Here is a 20,089-nt window from a genome sequence, read left to right as displayed (position 1 = left end):
AATAAATAATTTTTTTCACGAGGTACAAATACATTGTTAACTTGTCGAGATAAATCTTTTATTGAAACTCATCTATGTAACAGTTTTACATAAGGTAAATTCTATAATCTATGTACACATAACGAATAATCATCGACTTTCGTTGTTAAATTTATTTCATTTATTTAAACACTGGTTTTTCATTTTGGTTTGATCAATTAAAATCAATGAAAATACAACAATTATGCCCTGATGATTATTTTTGATGATTCGTAATTATTTTGTAATCCTTATAACAATGAGTTAAATTACTTCATGGAGACTAAAATAATTTTGATCTATTATTTTTGGTTTTTGGATTTTTCACGGATTTTTTTTCATATCTTTATTCCATATAACTAGATTATTTTTGTTTCATTATTAAGCGGCACAAGTGAGGAACTAGTTTCTCATGGAAAATACTTTAACATCTCGTGAGCTATTAGATCGGGACAATAGGCGACGAATTGTGACGTTAACAAACTACGAAAATGCACTTTTACTTTCTCGCATTAGTTTCAAAGCTTAAACATATTATAATCTCATTAAAATGATTCCATTCGACGTTTAGAATAGTTCTTTGAACAGTCGTCATACATTTGATTCAACAAAGGGAAATGAGAAGTAGTTTTACTTACTAATTGAACGTCAATTGTTTTTTAAACTTTGAAATAATTTTTTTTAGCCCCCGGGGGAGGGAGAGGGGCTAAAAAATCTATAACGAAGCTGTAATTACCAACTCTAGTCCACTTTTGGCACCTTTAATGTGTAATAATGAAGAGTAACGTGATTTTTTTCAATCTACGATAAAGAGAAAAGCAGTTGGTTATTTAATTGTTAGTGTCAATGAGCCACCGAAAAATGAATCATTTTCTTGTGAAGTGGTAGGACAGGATAACCACCAACTTTTGCATTTGTTTAGAATAAAAATCTGTGAATATTCTCTAGAAAGTGAATGAAAGTTTGAGAAGTCTGCTTCTGAATGGAGGTATTCATCTGCTATTTTTTTCAAAATTCAGTCCAGTAATTATTAAATAAACCACTTAATTCTCACTCATGTCATTGGACTTTTTTAGAAGTTTCGTGGACGTGAAAAATATCGAAGTAAATAACAAAAAATCATAAAATTATCTCCAGTAAAATTGTATCTTCCTGTGATTTTTTTTCATGCGTTTTGTATTCATGAAATTGTTAATTAGTCCTCTCCTACCATTTCTCCCCCATCAGCTACCCGTTATTCTCAACAAGCTTTATAACTCGAAAACGTATAAACGTTCATATATATACGGTGATGTGCCGTGTGTTCATTCGGGTAAACGGCCGAGGCAATTCCACATATCACGTGTTCGGGGATTACCGCAGGGTCTCTATAAATTCTTAAAATTGCATTAATTTATCTTTCTATTCTCTCTTCACACTGAGCCCGACAGGATGACGCTTGGGCTGCCTAAACCAATGGCAATGAGGACGATCAGCATGCTGCAAAGTGAGCTCGCCCGTTCACCAGAGGAGCCCATCGTCTGGGGTTGTCCATCGGCGGTGAAGTTTCGTCCGTAAATAGCGAACGTCATCAGATCATTCCTCGGTTTAGTCAACTTGTACTTCATTGCCGTGTGGGTCTTGTTGAGGACCTTCATGCTGAAGGTGAAGTCGGTGACGTTCAGGGGTTGGAGCTCGTGGTTCATGTTTATGGGGAGGTAGATGTTGTTCGCCATTGTTGTGAAATTACCGGATATCTTGAGGGAGTTGAAGGTCGTGGGGTGGACGACGATGCCGTTGGTGTCGAAACGAGTGGCGCAGGTCTTTACGTCATCGGTGGTACAGGCGATTAAACCACAGATCTCTATTCCTCCGGTGCCTTTGCCAGAGAATGAACGGATGCCGTTGAAAACGGCAAAACGGTATCTGAAAGTTGTTTTTTAGGACAGATTTTTCGGTTTCATTAGACAGACAGAAAAAAGTATTCGTTAAAAGAAATCCGCGGTGGCAGAATTTTTCTGTAGCATTTCTTAGGAATTTCCTGTGTTTCTATAAATTTTATAGAATTCTGGGGAATTTTAGAGAAATTCCTCGCCTTCTTTGGAATTTTTTACCGATTATTTCTTACGAATGGAAGACTTGTTATCGTCCGATTTTCTAATTTTGCTTCGAAATTATGTAGAATCGTGTGAAACATAAAAATACAAAATTTGAACACCAGTTGTGTATGTGTTTGTGGTCAACTTGGCCCACTCTTCCAGGAAATTAAAGAAATAAACGGCTAAAATCTTTCCAAGAAAGATCAAATTTGATTGAAGCACAGGAATTAGTAGGGACTAAGTCTGTGACAAAATTTAGCTCAATTTCGATCTGAACCGGTTTTCGCAAATATCTCGAAAACTATCGAACCGATTTCAATTTTTTTTTAATACTCGTCTCGATGTAATCTATATCAATCAATCAATCAAAATATGTATACCCGTTCCTGTTAATTTATCGAAATATTCCAATTTTTCTGCTTTATCCAAAAAAAGTTTGTTAGCACGATAACTTTGTGAACAATTTATTTATGAATTTGAAATTTGGCATTAAATTTCCTCTTGGCAATGAAATATTTGGTATTGAAGAACGACTGAATCGGATCATTAGTGCATGAGATACTCCACTTTATATTAAAATCGATTTCCTTTAATATCTCGAAAACTATCCAACCATTTGCATGTTTCACCCTTTAACATTTTCGCCCCGATGTACTTCATCTAAATTGATTAAAATATCTGTACTCATTTCTATTAAGATTTCGAGATATTGAAATCTTTCTGCTTTTCCCTAAAAATTTTCGTTGCGAAAAATGAATCATTGGGTAAGTATAGTTTCTTCCAAATTCCAAAATGAAAAATATATAATTCAATATATATTATACAAAGATTTATATACTCGATCCAAAGCACCGAGATTTACTCAGCAATATTGTCATTAGTTCTCATTTCTTATTTCTAATTTAATTAAAGAATGTAAAAAACGAGTAGGCTACACATGGCAGTCTATTAAATAAAAATAAAATCTATAATTCGATATAAGTGTCATAGGAATGTTGTGAGAAATTTAGTGATCGACGCTACACAATAAATGTAAATTAATAGGAATTGCCATCAATAAATTGATAGCAATATACCTATAAATGTCAATAATTCATCTACATTCCCATCACTTTACTCACCTGCTTCTTTTCAAATCATAATTAATTTAATAATTTTCAGTGCGAAATACTGACCTGTAATATCTAACATTTGCCTCCTTAATAAGGTCGTCATTATGAGTAGAATCGACAATGAATTGACAGCACAATCCTCGATCGCAAACGGTAGCATTGGAGGTTCCATTAAGAGGTACAAACATCTTAGTCGTATAAGGCAGAACATAATCACTGAGTAGTTTCTGCTCTCGGGCAGCTTCACTACCATTAACAGTGGGTATCACACTATCGGGTGGGTAAATAATGCTACCCGTGGGATTCAAAGTGCTTCGATTGCCATCGATGACCTTCGGTATCTGCGAGATGAGAATCGCATTCGTGGCTTTTTCAGACCAGACGCGCTTGAGAACTCCGTTTTTACCGGCGTAAATGCCACTTCCGCCACTTCCGGTCGCGGGATTGTTGTACCCCGAGGCCAGTAGGTTCACGTCGTTCATCCAGGACCAGGCCGACTGCACCTATTTTTTTTACCCAAATTCCGAATTTTAGATTTTTTCAGGAAAGAATATTTAGAATTGAAAGATTATCGTCACAAAAATACAAAAATATCAAAAACCAAATACCCGGAGAAATTTTGGGAGAGGGATGAGTTAACGGACAGTCGCATATTCACGTAAATAATTTTGTTTTCTATGTTTTTACTTAATAGTGATAAATCAAACCGATTTTTCATCAGTTTGCGAATCCAATTATCCTTTTGACTTCGATTTTCATTTAATCAATTGGTAATATGGCCCCTGTTCATTAACTGCTCCATCAAATCATCACTGTCCCATAACTCATTCCTTCATACACAGAAAAAAATAATTAGTAGGAATTAAGGAGAAATCAAGTTGATTAGAAAAATTTTCGCAGAAAATTCAGATAAAAAATCTTCCGAAAAATTGTCCTCACAGTTCCATAAAATTTGCAAATTGCGGAAAAGATACGCAATTTTTATTAAATATTCCTCTCCGTGTGGTATTTTTAATAAAAATAGTGTTTTTTTCTTCGAAAAATTATTAACATTATCAAAAATTACAATCAGTATTATTAATTATTTTCTTTGAAAATCCACACGGAGAGGAGATAATTTTTTTTCTTTGAGATAATGAAGTTTAATTGTTAATCAAGTTTTTTTAAGATAATTTTTTTCCTCGAAGATAAAAATGATCTCAGATGAATAATCTCTTTGAGAAAAAAAATGATCTCAATGAAAAATATTATTCTCAGAGAAATTATGATTTTTTCTCACACTGCCCTGAAAATTAATAATCAACTGTCCATGAAACATTATTATTATTTTTTAAACGGTGTATCTGTAATCTATCGATGGACTGCACCTGATTAGCCGTGAGGAAGGGCAGCTCCGAGAACCAGTGAGTGGAGAATAGAATGTCGCGAACCTTGCGCTCCCTCACAAGACGAAGGGCAGGTGCCTCGTAGAGTATATCAAAGCAGATAAATTGTCCAAATGTCACGTCAAAATCTGTCTTAAATGTTGACAGCTCGGGTTTTGATGTTTTGTTCATGGCCTCTTCTCCGAACAAATTGTACTTTCTGTATCTGGCGACGACAGCACCGGAACGATCGAACACGACATTTGTGTTATAAAGATTGTGACCGTCCTTGGAGCATCGTTCACCCGTACACTGTTCCTTCTCCCTTATGTTGACAGCTATGTACATGTTGAAGCGATTTGCTGCGCACGATATGGCCTTCAGGCACTGGTGAATAATTATTTTAAAAAATGGTAATTATCGGTATTGATTGTGCTTGAGGGGAAGAATTATTGGAGATGTCGGCCGGAAAGACGAAGGATTCAGGATGTCGAGGGTGATGAGATGGGGGTTGGGGGTTAATTTGTGGGCTTTTGGCTGTTGGTGGTAGTTACCTCCATCACGGGGGTTGACTGGTCGTGACAGGGGACTTTTCCGTCCTTCGGGCTTGGAATGTATGAACTATGGGGTAGTAATTTTGAGCGTTCCTCGAGGGGGTACGTTTTACCCGCTGTGAGGGAGTTCTCTGGGAAGACGATGATGTCAACGTCCTGCAATTTTTTTTTGTCATGTTCTATTCATGTGCGAAATTGTGATTACAAAAGAAAATCTTCGAATTCCCCCCTCCTTTTGTAAATATTTTTTTAACATAAACAAAACTTCTGAATAAAACAAAAAATTGTTAAATTAAATCTAAAAAAAAATTGCTAAAAATTGGGGAAATGTTGTGAATTTTACACAAACAATTGCATCTCGTTAGCGTTGGAAATTCCGATGGATTTGCACTGTATTAATTTTTAATACTGATTGTTTTAAAATTAGTTGTTTAATATATTAATTGTCATTCTATTTCTAACCTCAATGACGTCAAAAAAAAATAATGTCCCCATTTCCTGAGCGGGTTGTTTTCTAGAAATATCAAGAGCCTTTTAACATTCCGTCAAAATCCTTTGCAAAAAAATTACTCAAAGATGCAACAAATAAGTTCATCGGCTTGAGATTTATCCAAACAATGACAACTGCAAAATCATAATTAATAGCTATCGTCCATGCCTCAACTCTCAAAGTTATTTTTACCCAATCTTATCATGTAAAAATAGACAGCTTCCAGTCTTGTAAACAAACAACACTCCACTTACATTTTCACTGGCTGTTTTCAAAAATTTCATGTAATTTTTGACATTCTCATTAGCAATGGCTGTTAAATTATCACCAGAAGTCACCGGATGATACTCGACCGTTGCACCGACGTAGTAAGCGGTCGTTGACGCGGATGCCTGGGGGGGAACAAGACACCAACTGTTCAGACAATAACAAGAGGCAAGATTTTTGTTTTAACCCCCCACAACCCCTTGATGCACCTCAGTGACCCACTGAAAATCTCAACTATCGATTTTTCAAATGCAGTCACCCGGTGCAAAACCTCGGTGAGTTATACCCAGATCCCCCGCATCCCCCGATTGATCAATAATTAAACTATTCGACGATGAAGAGCAGATGATAGTGCGCAAAAAGATCAAAAATTCCACGAAAAAAAATCAAAATTACCTGGAGGGTGAGTCTCGCTGAGGAGAGCACGCCGAGGAGGCACAGGTGAGACAATCCGATGGTCATTTTCCCAGCGACGATCCCTGAAAAACCGATGGAACTCCACCAGCGAACAAGCGAAACCGATTTTCGATTTTTTTTCAACTAAAAAAATTGAATAAAAACGTTTTTTGGAGGGAAAAAATGGGAAAATTCGGCGAACTCTTGGCGAAGCCTTCGGGGGGGTGGATCGTTTCTTCACCCCCTGATCAACTGTTAATAGGTAAATTAATGCCTCGAGACTTGCTGACGGTGGTATGGATCAGTCTACACTCTGATCGGTATAATTTCGCGTTTCTCTAACGAGTGTGCGCGCGGTTATCGTCGATGCCGGGAAGGCTCTCACTGTGGTATCAAGATAAAGATGGTTCACACACTTTTTAACGTAACCGTGGAGACTACCAGTGAAGCGAATATTTTACCCTCACTCCGTTATCCAACTTTTATTTCTGTGTTGGTGAGGTGGTGGCCTCGAGTACTGCACCGAGCACAACCCGATGCCAGATTGACGCGAGAATTTTCGCGCATGTGTCTACGGTACATGGGGCAGCATCCCCCCCGCCTCCCCCTCCCCCCGAAGAGTGTAAAAAAAAACATTTATTGGGTATTTTTATTTAGCTTTTGTTGGATCGTTTGATTGGGGGTGGTTTTTTTTCACACGTGGAAATTTCAGGGGACGGAGTCGAGGACTGGGGTGAACAGGCGAATGAAAATATTTTGGAGAACGACATGACCCAGTTACCGGAAGACTGTGGGGGGGGCTATTGAGATGTTTTCTATAGAAATGACTCTGTTGTAATTTTCACTATTGAGAGTGGTTGATATGTGTGGAGAAAAATGAATCATCTGTCTATAGGTGTTTTCAGACCACCTCAGTATGTTATAGTTTTTATGGTTTTCTCTGAACGGTACCGAAATGTTTAGAATGGTTTTAATAAATAGAAGCGGAGAAGAAACAGAAAGGAATTAATGAACAAGGGGCTTTTGTCAAATGGGTCTAGAGGGTAAAATCTTTGGTCACTAAGAGTCAGTTTTAGTTGATCTGGAGACATCATACGAGAAAGATGTACCTTCTGTAAGCGATAATAAATAATTAAAGTTGATAGTTAAATCGGTTTTATGTTATTGAGACGATCCCTGTCCATAATCCAATATTCAGTATTTTGGATTCCTAATGGATCCTGCGAAGTCAATTGTAAATTGTTTAGAATGTTATAAAACGAAAAAAAATACGATGTTTTTTATGTCATGTTTTTGTGTGTGTGTTGGAAAATTGGAAACTCTAGAGATTATTTTGAGAAAATTCTACCTAAAAATGGTGAAATTTAAACGTAAAAGTTTTCATTTTCAACTTATGATAGCCATCATTAACCTTTACTTTAACGTGTCGTTGCAGCTCGATCGGTCCAAGAGTTCCTGAGATATCGCAATTTTTGTAAATTTCTCAATATTTCAAAAAATACAGCAGAATTTCCATTTTTTAATATTCGTCTCAGTGGGTCCTGTCTGTGTTTAGAGGAAAAACAGTAAAATATTTCTTTTTCGCTCAGGGAGAGACACATTCACTAAAAATCCGCAGAAAACACGTGAAAATTACATTTTAAAATTCAATAAAAATGAAATTCAATAAACAATACAAGTAAAATGAAAATATAAAGCGAAATCGGAGGAACCGCCTCGTAAATTCAACGATCGGTTTCAGAAAATTGAATAGTCGTCTGACGCTTCATCGCTTGGGAACAACAAGTAGTTCCGGAATTTTTCCTCGACGATTCTGGAATTTCACGAAGCAGAACGTAGAGATAGCTCACAAGCTTCATAAAATTTGTGGAGCGTTCAAGAATTTTTCCATTCCGAGGCGCAATAAATTGGGAATTTTCCCTCTTCGAAAAATAATTACCCAAAAATTTCGCTATTTCCTCGATGACGAACTTGAAAAATCCCTCAACACCAGCTTTCTCCTTTCCACTCCTATAAAACACCTGAAAAATGATTTTTTATTACCAAATGGTGTCAATACTTCCGTAATTTTTCCCTCTCAATTCTTCCCTCCGTGGAATTACTCTTTTTTTTTTATAATTTAACGAGCCTCTTCTATCCACGAAAAATCACTCCATCAATTCGTTATTCGCGACGTGGATAATCACAATTTTTTCCAACTGCACTCATTCACTTCTTGGCACAGCATTGGAATGCTCGAACTACTGAATGACTCCGGGTGCTCTCGAAAAAGCACTTACTCCGCGGATGACAAATCAAGATTCGTTATCAACATTTATCTGTGAAAGGGCAGAATGCACTCGAATAAATCGGGCAATCAACGTGTGTGGTCTCAGCCATCTAATCCCATGATTGGCATGTTGTTGCTTATCTGTTGCAGATATGAGCTGCGTTTAATCGATAACGGCAGGTGACGACAGTTTTCAAACAATGGGAGGGTGAAACACTTGAAATTGATAAGGAAGTGCATAGATTATGAAGATAATAAATAAATTAGCAGTTTTTTTTTCTTATTAACAGTTAACGCTTTCGTGTCATTTATTTAAATTCACGTCATAGCAAGTTATTTATTCTTTAGTTTTATGACTTATTGGAAATGGCTAATTGTTAAATGATTAGACGTGTGAACCGCTCTGCTTAGTTTTTAAAAACTGTCCAAGCTCAAATTCGCTGAGCTGGGCAGCCTCACCGTTTTCTGCGCTACCATTATCTTGTGTCATCATTGACACGAGACTTACACAGTCGGACGGTGCCTTGTCTTGAACTGACGCCCTTGTCAAAATCATAAAACCGCTTAATATGATATTTAAGGGGTTACTCTCATGTGAACGCCTATATTTTACCACTTTTTAGGAAATTTTTTTTTATGCGACAACAAACTTCAATCATGTTGATTTTTTAATATATTTTTATTTGTATTTTGAAATGTACGAAAAAAATTTTTTTTTTCGTTTTTTACATTTTTGACATGTATTTTTTTTAAGTCAAAGCAGTCCCCAACAAAAAAAGGTAGTTCACTGGTCAGGGTGATAGCGGCTGTTCATGTTGTCTGAGATAAAAAAATCGAATGGATTATTATTCAGTAGATCTGCGGCTATCGTCCCTACTAAATATAATGAATTTCATTAAAAAAAATATCGAACTTCAAAAAAAAATCACGAAAATCTCGTTCTTTTTCGTTACAAATCGTTTAAAAAAAATATGAAGATATTGTCGAAAATAAACAATTGTGGTAGGGACGATAACTATAAATGAGTAGAAGAATATATGTAAATTTTAAAGCAATCGGTTGAATACTTTTTCTTGTAGGACCTTGACCGTCTCAGAAAATGATGATTCGAGAAAAACGCGTTTAAAGTTTCAAGCCTGGTAGGCAATCGCTTACGACACGTCGGCGACTATGAGCTGTAACTTATCAAATACTATGAATTTCGGTCTGAATTTTTCACAGCATGTTTTCAATAGGTTTTACTGTCAAAATATAAAAAAAAAAAATCGATTTTTCGAAGTGATCACATGAGAGTAACCCCTTAAGCGACGCCATAAGGGGGCTGACAAAGGTCCAAATATCCGTTGGAGGGTCTGACTCTCCTTACCACGAGGTCTACAAAACACTGTGGGAGTTCTAACCAAAAGTCTGGTAGACAGGAAAGATAGATCAAATCCCTCGATGTTGTCCTTCACCATTGCCCCCTTTAGTCAATCTATTATTCAAAAAAACATCACAGATAATTATTTATTAATTAATTTTCATTTTTTAATTAATTTTTAAATTAATTTTCATCTCTTACAATTAAAAATTCCACTCAATTGATTTGGCAGCAAAAAAGTGGTCAATCGTTTTATTATTTTTTTTTCGAAAATAAGTTTTTGGCTCGAGAGTTTCGATGAGGTGTAACACATCCGTTGCCAAAGGGATTTAAACAAAAAATATTTAATCTTTTTTTCGCAATAAAAGAACGGGTTAAATCGGTTTTTTCAATTCTCCCAATTTGTGTAGTAATTATTTTTGTGCAGCCAATTAGTTTGGCATCAACATGTGACTCATCCACGCATTATTTTCATTCGAATTCATAAGCAATGCATAAATACAAAGGAGAATGGAAATAAAAGCTCATCGATATGCAAAATCAATACCAATTGTTTTTCCCTGATTTTTCGGTGGTTGCATTCTACCGGCGCGTGGACTATCAAGACCCTCGATGCCTAATCACAGTGGTGAGCCAATAAGGAACGACAGAAATGCTCGATGCACACGCCTGTCACTTGCGCAATGCCCCACTGGACTCTGTGAATCCCCCGAAATATTTCCCATCATTTGACCCGAGACATTCGACCCGATTACTGGCTCAAACTCATTCGTGATGCTTGTGAATAAATAACGATGATCTCTGACCCAATTAACAACAACAACTGGAGTAACTGGATTTTACTGGTTTTCGGTTTCTGGTGATAAGAAGAGCAATCGGATTTTTTCGAACAGTCAAGGCAGGATGACTTGTCAATAGTCAGTTTCTTCAAATTACATCATCATAATGTCCCATGCTTACAATATTTTTTTTACAGAAATTTAATTGATCTAATTTTGTAGTCCCTTTTGGATTAATTTTTTTTCTAAAGTCATCGGGTACGGAGCCCCTGATGGGATTAACGGGGAAAAAATAATTACACGTATATATTTCCTCGTTGAAATCTTCAGCACGCGATAACAATTTTTTAATTGGATGCAACAAATTTTTTAATGTTTATTGAGAGTGCATGGTATGTGTGGACAAAAGTTAACCGTCTGTCTATAGTTGTGTTTAGTTCATGTCAGTATTTTGTAGTTTTTCTCAGAATTGTGTCGGAGTGTTTAGAATAATTTTAATAAACAGAAACAGAGAAGGAAAAGAAAGAAATGAGTGAACAAGGGCCTTTTGTTGAAGGGGTCCATAGTAAACGTTGGTAACTAAGGGTTAGTTCTTCTGGAGACATCATAGGAGAAAGGTATACCTTCTGCATGTGATAATAAAGAATTAAAGTTTATAGTCAAATCGTTTGATATTATTTAGTAAATCCCTGTCCATAATCCAATGCTATTCAACGAATAAAACTCCATTAAAGCAGAATTTTTTCCTATTTCTCATGTAAAATAAAAAATTTCTAATGTTTCACATCCTGTGACGTCACAGGAAATTCTTGAATAAGTAGAAACGAAACCAGAATTTGACTGAAAAAATAGATAATCCAGACCGAGATTCGTACCCGGGAGTTTTCGATTGCGCCCCAGGTGCTCACCCAACTCAAAAAAAACAATTGTCCCTTTTTTCATTTCACTTGGAATCCTAAAAAAATGTCAACGAAAGATCGAAAACTATCCACAAAGTTTACTAAGTTTTCCTAAAATTGTCTATTTTCTCGTGAACTATTGACTGTAAATTACATAAAAATTGTTAAAAAACTCAAAAATAAAAAAACATCATTCTCTTCAAATTTTCAATTCTCCATTACGATGTCAATAACGAAAGCATCAAGCAATTACACTGAAATATTTCCTCATTCAATTCTTTACGGAGCGATAACCAATTCCCAATCCCCGATACCATGAATCTCCTCAGATGAAATCGAAATAAAATTCCCAGAGGGAATATAATATTGATGTATGAGAGAGAGGTCCTGACCCTCTCTCGTGATGTGATATGGACTAGCCTTATATAAACTACAGTTGCCACTTCTGGTTCAGTAAACTTTCAGTTGTTACGGAGAAACCGGTCGATAGACCTAAACGTCAACGTACCCGTTTCCACGACTAGGCCACATCCTAGACTCAATAAGGTGCATCACAGTAAATCTCAGATGCTAGCGAAACGTTTCATATTCCATCAAAAACGTTGCTTTGCCCTCTCAGCAGTGAGTGATCTAATTATCAAAATAATTACCCTCAATCAGTGACTAACTTATGTGAATATTTATTAATGTTGATAACAAGTCGTCTCGAACTTAAATATAACAAATGGAAATTGAAAAGTCATTTGCAATCATTTATTCGTCGAGTAAATGGACTTGAGTAAATGCACTTTTCATATTTTCATTTTGTATGGCGAGGTCAAAATCAATTAGTTAATTTGCAGGACGTAATTAATTTTTATGTATTGGTTGGTCTATTTGCAGCACTAGGACAGCACAAAGTAGTTAGCCCGCACATTAATTAATTAGTTGGTATGTAGTGAATTTTCCCTGATTTAATGTGCATGCCCTCGTTAGTTTTGCATCAAGTTGTAGTTGTGGGAGCAATCGAACAGCTGTTGCAGTTCAATTTGGGGATCACAATTGGGAAACGTGTGGGGGGAGGGGGAGGGGGTTTAACGGGAAAATCTAGTGCTGTCGTTGAAAAAGTTTTCTGAAGTTCTGCGAGTATTCGATTGACAGATTTAATTTTTTATTGCGTTGAAAGAAAAACATTTCTTTCATCATATTTTTCTAGTGAAAATTGTGCAACACTTCCTCGTATGAGTAAAAAATGTGTTCATAAAAAATACGGATGTTGATTTTTTTGTATAAATTTTACTGTTGGGATTCACGATGAACAAATCACAGTTTATCAATTTTTTCGTTGGTAGATTAAAATTTTTTAATATTTCCTACGTTTTTAAATATTTGTTTGCAGACAATTGCCTTTAGATGGTGATTTTTTATGAAACATATTCTATTGCAATTTTAATATAAAAATTCGGGAGAATATTATCGCGAATTAAATAGTTTAAAAAAATCAGAATTAATAAAAACAAAATCAGAGCTTTAACGAAAGATATAAATAAAATAAGAGAGCACTAGAGTTTTCTGATAAAGTCTTTCTTGCGTGATGGTTCAATGGTCTCATTGACTGATTTTATCGGTATTTATTTGTCACGAAGGCGGCAATGGCACAGCTTAAAGTCGCTATTATTGGCCAAAGTACCTTTGCCGCGGAAGTTTACAAACTTCTCAAACAAGACGGTCATCATATCGCTGGAGTTTTCACGGTTCCTGATAAATCCAATCGAGAGGATCCTCTAGGTATGTTTTATTTCATCAATAGATAGTAAATCGAACTTCCAGAATCAATAATAAAACAGAGAGAAATTTTTAAGAAAAATTGGGTGCTAGCACAGGGAATGAGGCGCAAAGTGCTGACACAGGAAATTTTATTAATTTAAATTCGAATTTTTTCTGAACTTTTGTGGAAATTTGCCAGTAATCCCCAGTAATTTTGCCTTAAGGGGTTACTCTCATGTGAACGCATACATTTTAGCACTTTTTAGGAAATTTTTTTTTGTGCGACAACAAAATTCAATCATTTTAATTTGTTCATATATTTTTATTAGTATTTTGAAATGTACAAAAAAAATTTTTTTTTTCGTTTCTTACATTTTGAACATATATTTTTTTTAAGTCAAAGTAGTCCCCACCAAAAAAGATAGTTCACTGGTCATGGTGGTAGCGGCTGTTCATGTTGTCTGAGATAAAAAAATCGAATGGATTATTATTCAGTAGATCTGCGGCTATCGTCCCTACCAAATATAATCAATTTCATTAGAAAAAAAAAATATCAAACTTCAAAAAAAAATCACGAAAATCTTGTTGTTTTTCGTTAAAAATCGTTTAGAAAAAATATGAAAATATTTTCGAAAATATACAATTCGGGTAGGGACGATAACTATAAATGAGTAGAAGAACATATGTAAATTTTACAGCAATCGGTTGAATACTTTTTTTTCTAGGACCATGACAGTTTCAGAAAATGATGATTCGAGAAAAATGCGTTTAAAGTTTAAAGCCTGGTAGACAGTCGCTTACGACACGTCGGCGACTATGAGCTGTAACTTATCAAATACTATGAATTTCGGTCTGAATTTTTCACAGCATGTTTTCAACAGGTTTTACTGTCAAAATATAAAAAAAATCGATTTTTCGAAGTGATCACATGAGAGTAACCCTTTAACAATATTAGATTTGTTCAGACCCGAGGTACTGCAATATTTTCCAGTGCTCGTACTAAAAATTTTCTCGGAAAGTTCTCTGTGTTCTTATGCGCATTTCCTTTAGACCAAAATTCTCACAAATGTTGAACGACAACCGATTGGTGATCAAACATTTCATTAAAAAAATCATCACCGCCACCCACCAAAATCATATCAAATTTATTTGCTGTGAAAATCATTCTATACAATTTGTCCTACGTTTTCAATGAATCCGAAATTCAATTTCATAAGAAGAAAGTGTTGGTGGTTTTTAAAATTGAAAAATATAATAGTGACAATTTCCATTCAGCTGCAACAGCCAAAGCTGACAGCACTCCAGTCTTCAAGATCAAGGCCTGGCGCAGCAAGGGCGTGCCTCTCCCCGAGATCCTCGACCTCTACAAGAGCATCGATGTCGACTTGAATGTCCTGCCCTTCTGCACCCAGTTCATCCCGATGGAAGTTATCGATTATCCAAAACACAGGAGCATCTGTTATCACCCATCGATATTACCCAGGCACCGAGGTGCCAGTTCTATCAGTTGGTACGTTTGTTTCGTTTGTTGTTCTCCAAAGAGAAAGGCTACTATTCACTGGGTGCGAGAACGTAAAATCTAATTGCGTGTTTCCGCTTCGATAGAACCAGTTTTAACTCATGCAAACGTCTATTCTTTTTGTTTATTTTTTTTATCGGAATTTCACGCACCAAATATTTTTTTAAAAGATGGAATGACGTACAGGTCCCCGAAAATCGTCGTATTTGGTTGATAACTCATTGATTTTTCGGTTTAAATGACTTACTCGAAATTTTTTTTAGATTTTTTTTTTGTTTCCATCTGAAGGGAACTTTTTTATTGTTATTTGATTTTGGAAGCGAAGGGATTCCACTAGATAATCAATAAGATCTGCGGTTTTGACCCTGGATTATCTAACGAAAATATGAATAGTCGAGGACTATTCACGAAGATGTAAAGTCCTTCATGACTCATAGGCTGTCGTACCCCGTCCGGTTAACTGAGGTGGTGAGCTGAAGGGTTCTCTCACAAAGAGGGTTCAATTATGACGGATGGGAAGGGTCGATGTTAAGTAAGACACTCACGTAAACGGATAACAATAGTTTACTTTAGTAATTAGAATGAATACACTCTTTGGGCGAGTGTGGGCCGGTTTAATGGATTATAAAATATTCGATTCGAATTGGCTCTGGTCTCCTGGTCGTACTCTACCTCTGTTGTGGTCTTTAAAAACTGTCGAAGTTCAAATTCGCTGAGCTGAGCAGTCTCACCGTTTTCTGTACTACCATTGCTACCATCACATGATGATAAGATATCCTAATGATATCAATATGATATTAGCCCCGCCATTAGGGTGCTAATAATAATCCAAACATCCGTTGGATCGTTTAACACCATTGTCCTCTTCAACGTCTGGACATTGATAATAAACGACCTATTGGTAGATGGCAATACGTCACAGTTCAATCTATGAAAAATTCCAGAGGATCATTGCATTTTTTTTTCACTAAACATGTCCTCTAACAATGATTTTATTATTTAAAAAATCGTAAAGTGACTTATTATTGGAATGTTGTGAGGTTGAAAAAAATTTCCAAATATTCAAATCATTGTCAACATTTCTCTCTCAATTATTAATTCATTAAATATTTCAAAATTCCACTAGTTATCTATAATTATTAGAATAATAAAAAAATTGAAAGTGAACTTGCTAGCCGACATTAATTATTACTGCAGTGCTAGCTGATTTATTTATATTAATACATAGTAATAAAGAATTCTGTTTTTATGAATAAAAAACGCTGAAATTTTTGCATAATCGTAGGACATTAATCGAAGGAGACAAAGAGGCCGGCTTTTCCATCTTCTGGGCGGACGACGGCCTCGACACGGGTCCAATCCTCCTCCAGAAGAAGTGTCCAGTGGAGTCCAACGACACCCTGGACAGTCTCTACAACAAATTCCTGTACCCGGAGGGTATCAAATCGATGGCGGAGGCTGTCAGCCTCGTCGCATCCGGAAACGCACCGAGGATACGTCAACCCGAGGAAGGAGCGACTTACGAGCCCCTCCTCACCAAGAAGGAGCTCCAGAAGATCGACCTCATGAAGTCATCGGAGCAGATCCACAATTTTATCCGGGGATTGGACAGTTCCCCGGGTGCATGGACACTAATCAACGGGGAAGAAGTGAAAGTCTATGGGTCGACGGTCTGGGAAAAGCCCGAGAAGCCCCAGGGGGAGTCTGTCGAGGTCGACGGCCACCAAGGAATCGTCCACGAGGGCGGACTCCTGATCGCTGCTGGAGCCGGCGGATTCGTCAATGTCGAGAAGCTCAAGTTAGGAAACAGGACGATTCGCGCTGGTAACTTTGGAAAGGACGACGAAGGATTCGCTAGTGTAGAGTTCACTGAGAACGAGAGAGAGGCTGTGGAGATCATGAAGGACATCTGGAGGAGCATTCTCAACGTCGAAGTGGAGGACGACACTGACTTGTTCGCTTGTGGTGCAGGTTCCATGGACGTTGTACGTCTTGTAGAAGAGATAAAAGACCGTCTCAACATCTCCATTCAAAACACCGACGTTTTCATGGCTCCAGTGTTCCTGCAGTTCGCCTCGGCGACGATTCTGATGGGTCGAGGAGCAGCAGCAGCCGCCGAAATAAAATATGACCCTGTCGAGGTCAGAGCCAATAACCTGGACCTCAAGTTTCCAAGACAACTCTTCATTGATGGTAAATTCGTCAACGGTCGGGGCAAACCAATTCCGTCAATCGATCCCCACGACGAACACGTCATCTGCGAGGTTGAGTCTGGATCCCCAGAGGACGTTGATCTCGCTGTTCGAGCGGCGAAGAGGGCACACGAGGAGGGCGAGTGGAGTAAAATCAGTGCCAGGGAACGAGGAGCTTTATTATTCAAACTGGCAGACTTGATGGAGCAGCACAAATCAGAGCTAGCGACACTCGAGAGTTTGGATTCAGGGGCGGTGTATACCCTGGCCTTGAAAACACATGTGGGAATGTCGATAGAGACGTGGAGATACTTCGCCGGGTGGTGTGACAAGATCCAGGGATCGACCATTCCCATCAGCCACGCACGTCCCAATCGCAATTTGACCTTCACTCGAAAAGAGCCCATCGGGGTTGTGGGACTTGTGACCCCCTGGAACTACCCCCTGATGATGCTGTCCTGGAAAATGGCGGCTTGTTTGGCAGCGGGGAACACAGTTGTGATGAAACCTGCACAGGCTTCACCCCTCACAGCGTTAAAATTCGCAGAGTTGTCGGTTAAGGCGGGAATTCCTCCTGGAGTCATCAACATCGTACCAGGTAGATATCCTGAGGGGAACTGAGTACATAAATATAACATGAGTCTGGTATTTTAGTAGTCAAAATGAAATTATTTTTTAATGCCGTTTGTTTAGTCCTATCGTTATGGCTATTTTATCCGATTGAAATCCATGTTTTTAGAGCTTCTTCATTTCATTAGTTGAAATAATTTAGATTAATTAAATAAATGATAATATTGAAATTAAAGTCAACCTCCTTCACTTGACTGCATAATTAAGGGGCTACTCTCATGTGAACGCATACATTTTACCACTTTTTAGGAAATTTTTTTTTATGCGACAGCAAAATTCAATCATTTAAATTTTTTAATATATTTTTATTTGTATTTTGAAATGTACAAAAAAATTTTTTTTTTCGTTTTTTACATTTTTAACATATGTTTTTTTTAAGTCAAAGTAGTCCCCAACAAAAAAAGGTAGTTCACTGGTCATGGTGATAGCGGCTGTTCATGTTGTCTGAGATAAAAAAATCGAATGGATTATTATTCAGTAGATCTGTTGCTATCGTCCCTACCAAATAGAATCAATTTCATTAAAAACAAAAAAAAATATCGAACTTCAAAAAAAAAATCACGAAAATCTTGTTCTTTTTCGTTAAAAATCGTTTGAAAAAAATATGAAAATATTTTCGAAAATAAACAATTATGGTAGGGACGACAACTATAAATGAGTAGAAGAACATATGCAAATTTTAAAGCAATCGGTTGAATACTTTTTTTTTAGGACCATGACAGTTTCAGAAAATGATGATTCGAGAAAAACGCGTTTAACGTTTAAAGCCTGGTAGACAGTCGCTTACGACACGTTGGCGACTATGAGCTGTAACTTATCAAATACTATGAATTTCGGTCCGATTTTTTCACAGCATGTTTTCAACAGGTTTTACTGTCAAAACATTTAAAAAAATCGATTTTTCGAAGTGATCACATGAGAGTAACCCCTTAAGTGATGAGTTCTCTAACTTACAACTGACATTACTTCCCCAAAGGCAATGGAACTATTACTGGAGCATCGATCGTAAAGCACCCGCTGATCCGCAAGCTCGGGTTCACCGGTTCCACTGAAATCGGCCAGACAATAATGCGCGACTGTGCGTTGAACCTGAAGAAGGTGTCCCTGGAGCTCGGAGGCAAGTCTCCCCTCGTCATCTTCGACGACTGCGATCTTCAGCAGGCGGTGAGGGTCGCCATGAGCGGTGTCTTCTTCAACAAAGGGGAGAACTGCATCGCCGCGGGGAGGATATTCGTCGAGGAGTCGATCCACGATGACTTCGTCCGGCGAACAGTGGACGAAGTGAAGAAAATCAAAATTGGAAATCCCCTGGACAGGGCGACGTCGCAGGGCCCTCAGAACCATAAGCAGCATCTTGATAAACTCCTGGAGTACGTTGCCAGGGGAGTCAGGGAAGGGGCGACTCTGGTGTACGGGGGAAAGAGGATCGACAGACCTGGATTTTACTTCGAGCCCACGATATTCACTGATGTCACGGACAACATGTTCGTAGCTGCCGAAGAGTCCTTTGGACCCATCATGATCATATCAAAGTTCAACGGTAAAAATGTAGAGGATATGATCAGAAGAGCTAATGATACGGAATTCGGACTTGCGTCAGGTGTCCTCACCAGGGACATCAGCAAAGCTCTGAGGTTTGCAGAGAAAATCGAGGCTGGAACTGTTTTCATTAATACTTATAACAAGACCGACGTCGCTGCACCCTTTGGAGGGTTCAAGAAATCGGGATTCGGAAAGGACTTGGGACAGGAGGCGCTCAACGAGTACTTGAAGACTAAGACTATTACCATCGAGTACTGATTAAGAATTTCAAAGCTTTTTGCATGAATTTTTTGTGGAAAATAAGGGAGAAAAGAATGTTAATTGGATGATCAAAATTGGCTAGGATTTTATCGAAATATTTGGTAGAAATATTTCAGAAATTTAGCAAATTAGAAATTTGAATACCATAATTTTCGAGGAAAATAGCGGTAAATTCCGATTTTTTTATTGAATTGAATTTCATGTCAAATTATTTATTGAAATCATCAGAAAGTTTTGGGAAACGAAACGAGGAAAGTCGGACAGAGTCCGTTCCATAGAGTTAATTTTAAAGAATAAGTTGTATGGAGAGAATGAAATGTTTATAATTTTTGGAGTTGCCATGTCACGAAACGATTCAGGACTGGGATAATCGATTTTTAGATGAGCGAAGAGTGGGAGAATTTGAGTTATCGTCGTGTTATGTTCCATTCATTAATTTTAAGTCATTCCATGTTTAACTTAAGGCATCGTATCACCTTATTTTTAATAAAAGATATTTATGGAGATGGTGAAGAATTCGTGTGTTTTCTTCAACTCCCACGCCTGTGAAATTCTAATGTTTGAATTTTTTACGAGTTTCGAGACGTCATGCACATTCCCATATGGCCCCGAC

The 20,089-nt window shown here is 37.3% G+C and overlaps 2 protein-coding genes across 6 annotated transcripts; one reads left to right on the top strand and one right to left on the bottom strand.

The window, feature by feature from the left end:
- Positions 1 to 41: 41 nt before the first annotated feature.
- Positions 42 to 8,602, bottom strand: LOC135163785 (vanin-like protein 3). Of its 4 annotated transcripts, none has more exons than XM_064123586.1 (8): positions 8,382 to 8,602; positions 8,219 to 8,300; positions 6,280 to 6,423; positions 5,871 to 6,008; positions 5,127 to 5,282; positions 4,576 to 4,959; positions 3,272 to 3,711; positions 42 to 1,923 (listed from the first exon to the last, which is right to left on the bottom strand). In XM_064123586.1, exons 3-8 carry the CDS (start codon positions 6,343 to 6,345, stop codon positions 1,431 to 1,433), a joined length of 1,677 nt encoding a protein of 558 aa, XP_063979656.1. In that variant the 5' UTR covers positions 6,346 to 6,423; positions 8,219 to 8,300; positions 8,382 to 8,602; the 3' UTR covers positions 42 to 1,430. The 4 variants fall into 4 exon arrangements, with proteins under 4 accessions (XP_063979656.1, XP_063979657.1, XP_063979654.1 ...); XM_064123587.1 differs by having other exon boundaries at positions 8,408 to 8,602; XM_064123584.1 differs by lacking the exon at positions 8,219 to 8,300 and having other exon boundaries at positions 8,323 to 8,602.
- A 3,441-nt stretch (positions 8,603 to 12,043) lies between these two features.
- On the top strand, positions 12,044 to 19,992 carry LOC135163761 (cytosolic 10-formyltetrahydrofolate dehydrogenase). Of its 2 annotated transcripts, XM_064123526.1 has the most exons (6): positions 12,050 to 12,207; positions 12,469 to 12,516; positions 13,212 to 13,353; positions 14,608 to 14,842; positions 16,137 to 17,641; positions 18,650 to 19,992. In XM_064123526.1, exons 3-6 carry the CDS (start codon positions 13,218 to 13,220, stop codon positions 19,471 to 19,473), a joined length of 2,700 nt encoding a protein of 899 aa, XP_063979596.1. In that variant the 5' UTR covers positions 12,050 to 12,207; positions 12,469 to 12,516; positions 13,212 to 13,217; the 3' UTR covers positions 19,474 to 19,992. The 2 variants fall into 2 exon arrangements, with proteins under 2 accessions (XP_063979594.1, XP_063979596.1); XM_064123524.1 differs by lacking the exon at positions 12,469 to 12,516 and having other exon boundaries at positions 12,044 to 12,207.
- Positions 19,993 to 20,089: the final 97 nt, after the last annotated feature.

This window comes from Diachasmimorpha longicaudata, chromosome 6 (assembly GCF_034640455.1).
Source record: "Diachasmimorpha longicaudata isolate KC_UGA_2023 chromosome 6, iyDiaLong2, whole genome shotgun sequence".
Taxonomy (NCBI): Eukaryota; Metazoa; Arthropoda; class Insecta; order Hymenoptera; family Braconidae; genus Diachasmimorpha; species Diachasmimorpha longicaudata.
This window is presented reverse-complemented; position numbering and strand designations above follow the sequence as displayed.

Excerpts from the sequence above, each read along its gene's own strand:
- LOC135163761 (XM_064123524.1), top strand. The coding sequence starts at position 12,154 with ATGCTAGCGAAACGTTTCATATTCCATCAAAAACGTTGCTTTGCCCTC. Across the intron at positions 13,354-14,607 it reads CAATCGAGAGGATCCTCTAG|CTGCAACAGCCAAAGCTGAC; the intron begins GTATGTTTTATT and ends ATTTCCATTCAG. Across the intron at positions 17,642-18,649 it reads AGTCATCAACATCGTACCAG|GCAATGGAACTATTACTGGA; the intron begins GTAGATATCCTG and ends ACTTCCCCAAAG.
- LOC135163785 (XM_064123584.1), bottom strand. The coding sequence starts at position 6,345 with ATGACCATCGGATTGTCTCACCTGTGCCTCCTCGGCGTGCTCTCCTCA. Across the intron at positions 5,283-5,870 it reads TGAAAACAGCCAGTGAAAAT|GACGTTGACATCATCGTCTT; the intron begins GTAAGTGGAGTG and ends AAAAAATTGCAG. Across the intron at positions 4,960-5,126 it reads AGTCAACCCCCGTGATGGAG|TGCCTGAAGGCCATATCGTG; the intron begins GTAACTACCACC and ends ATTATTCACCAG.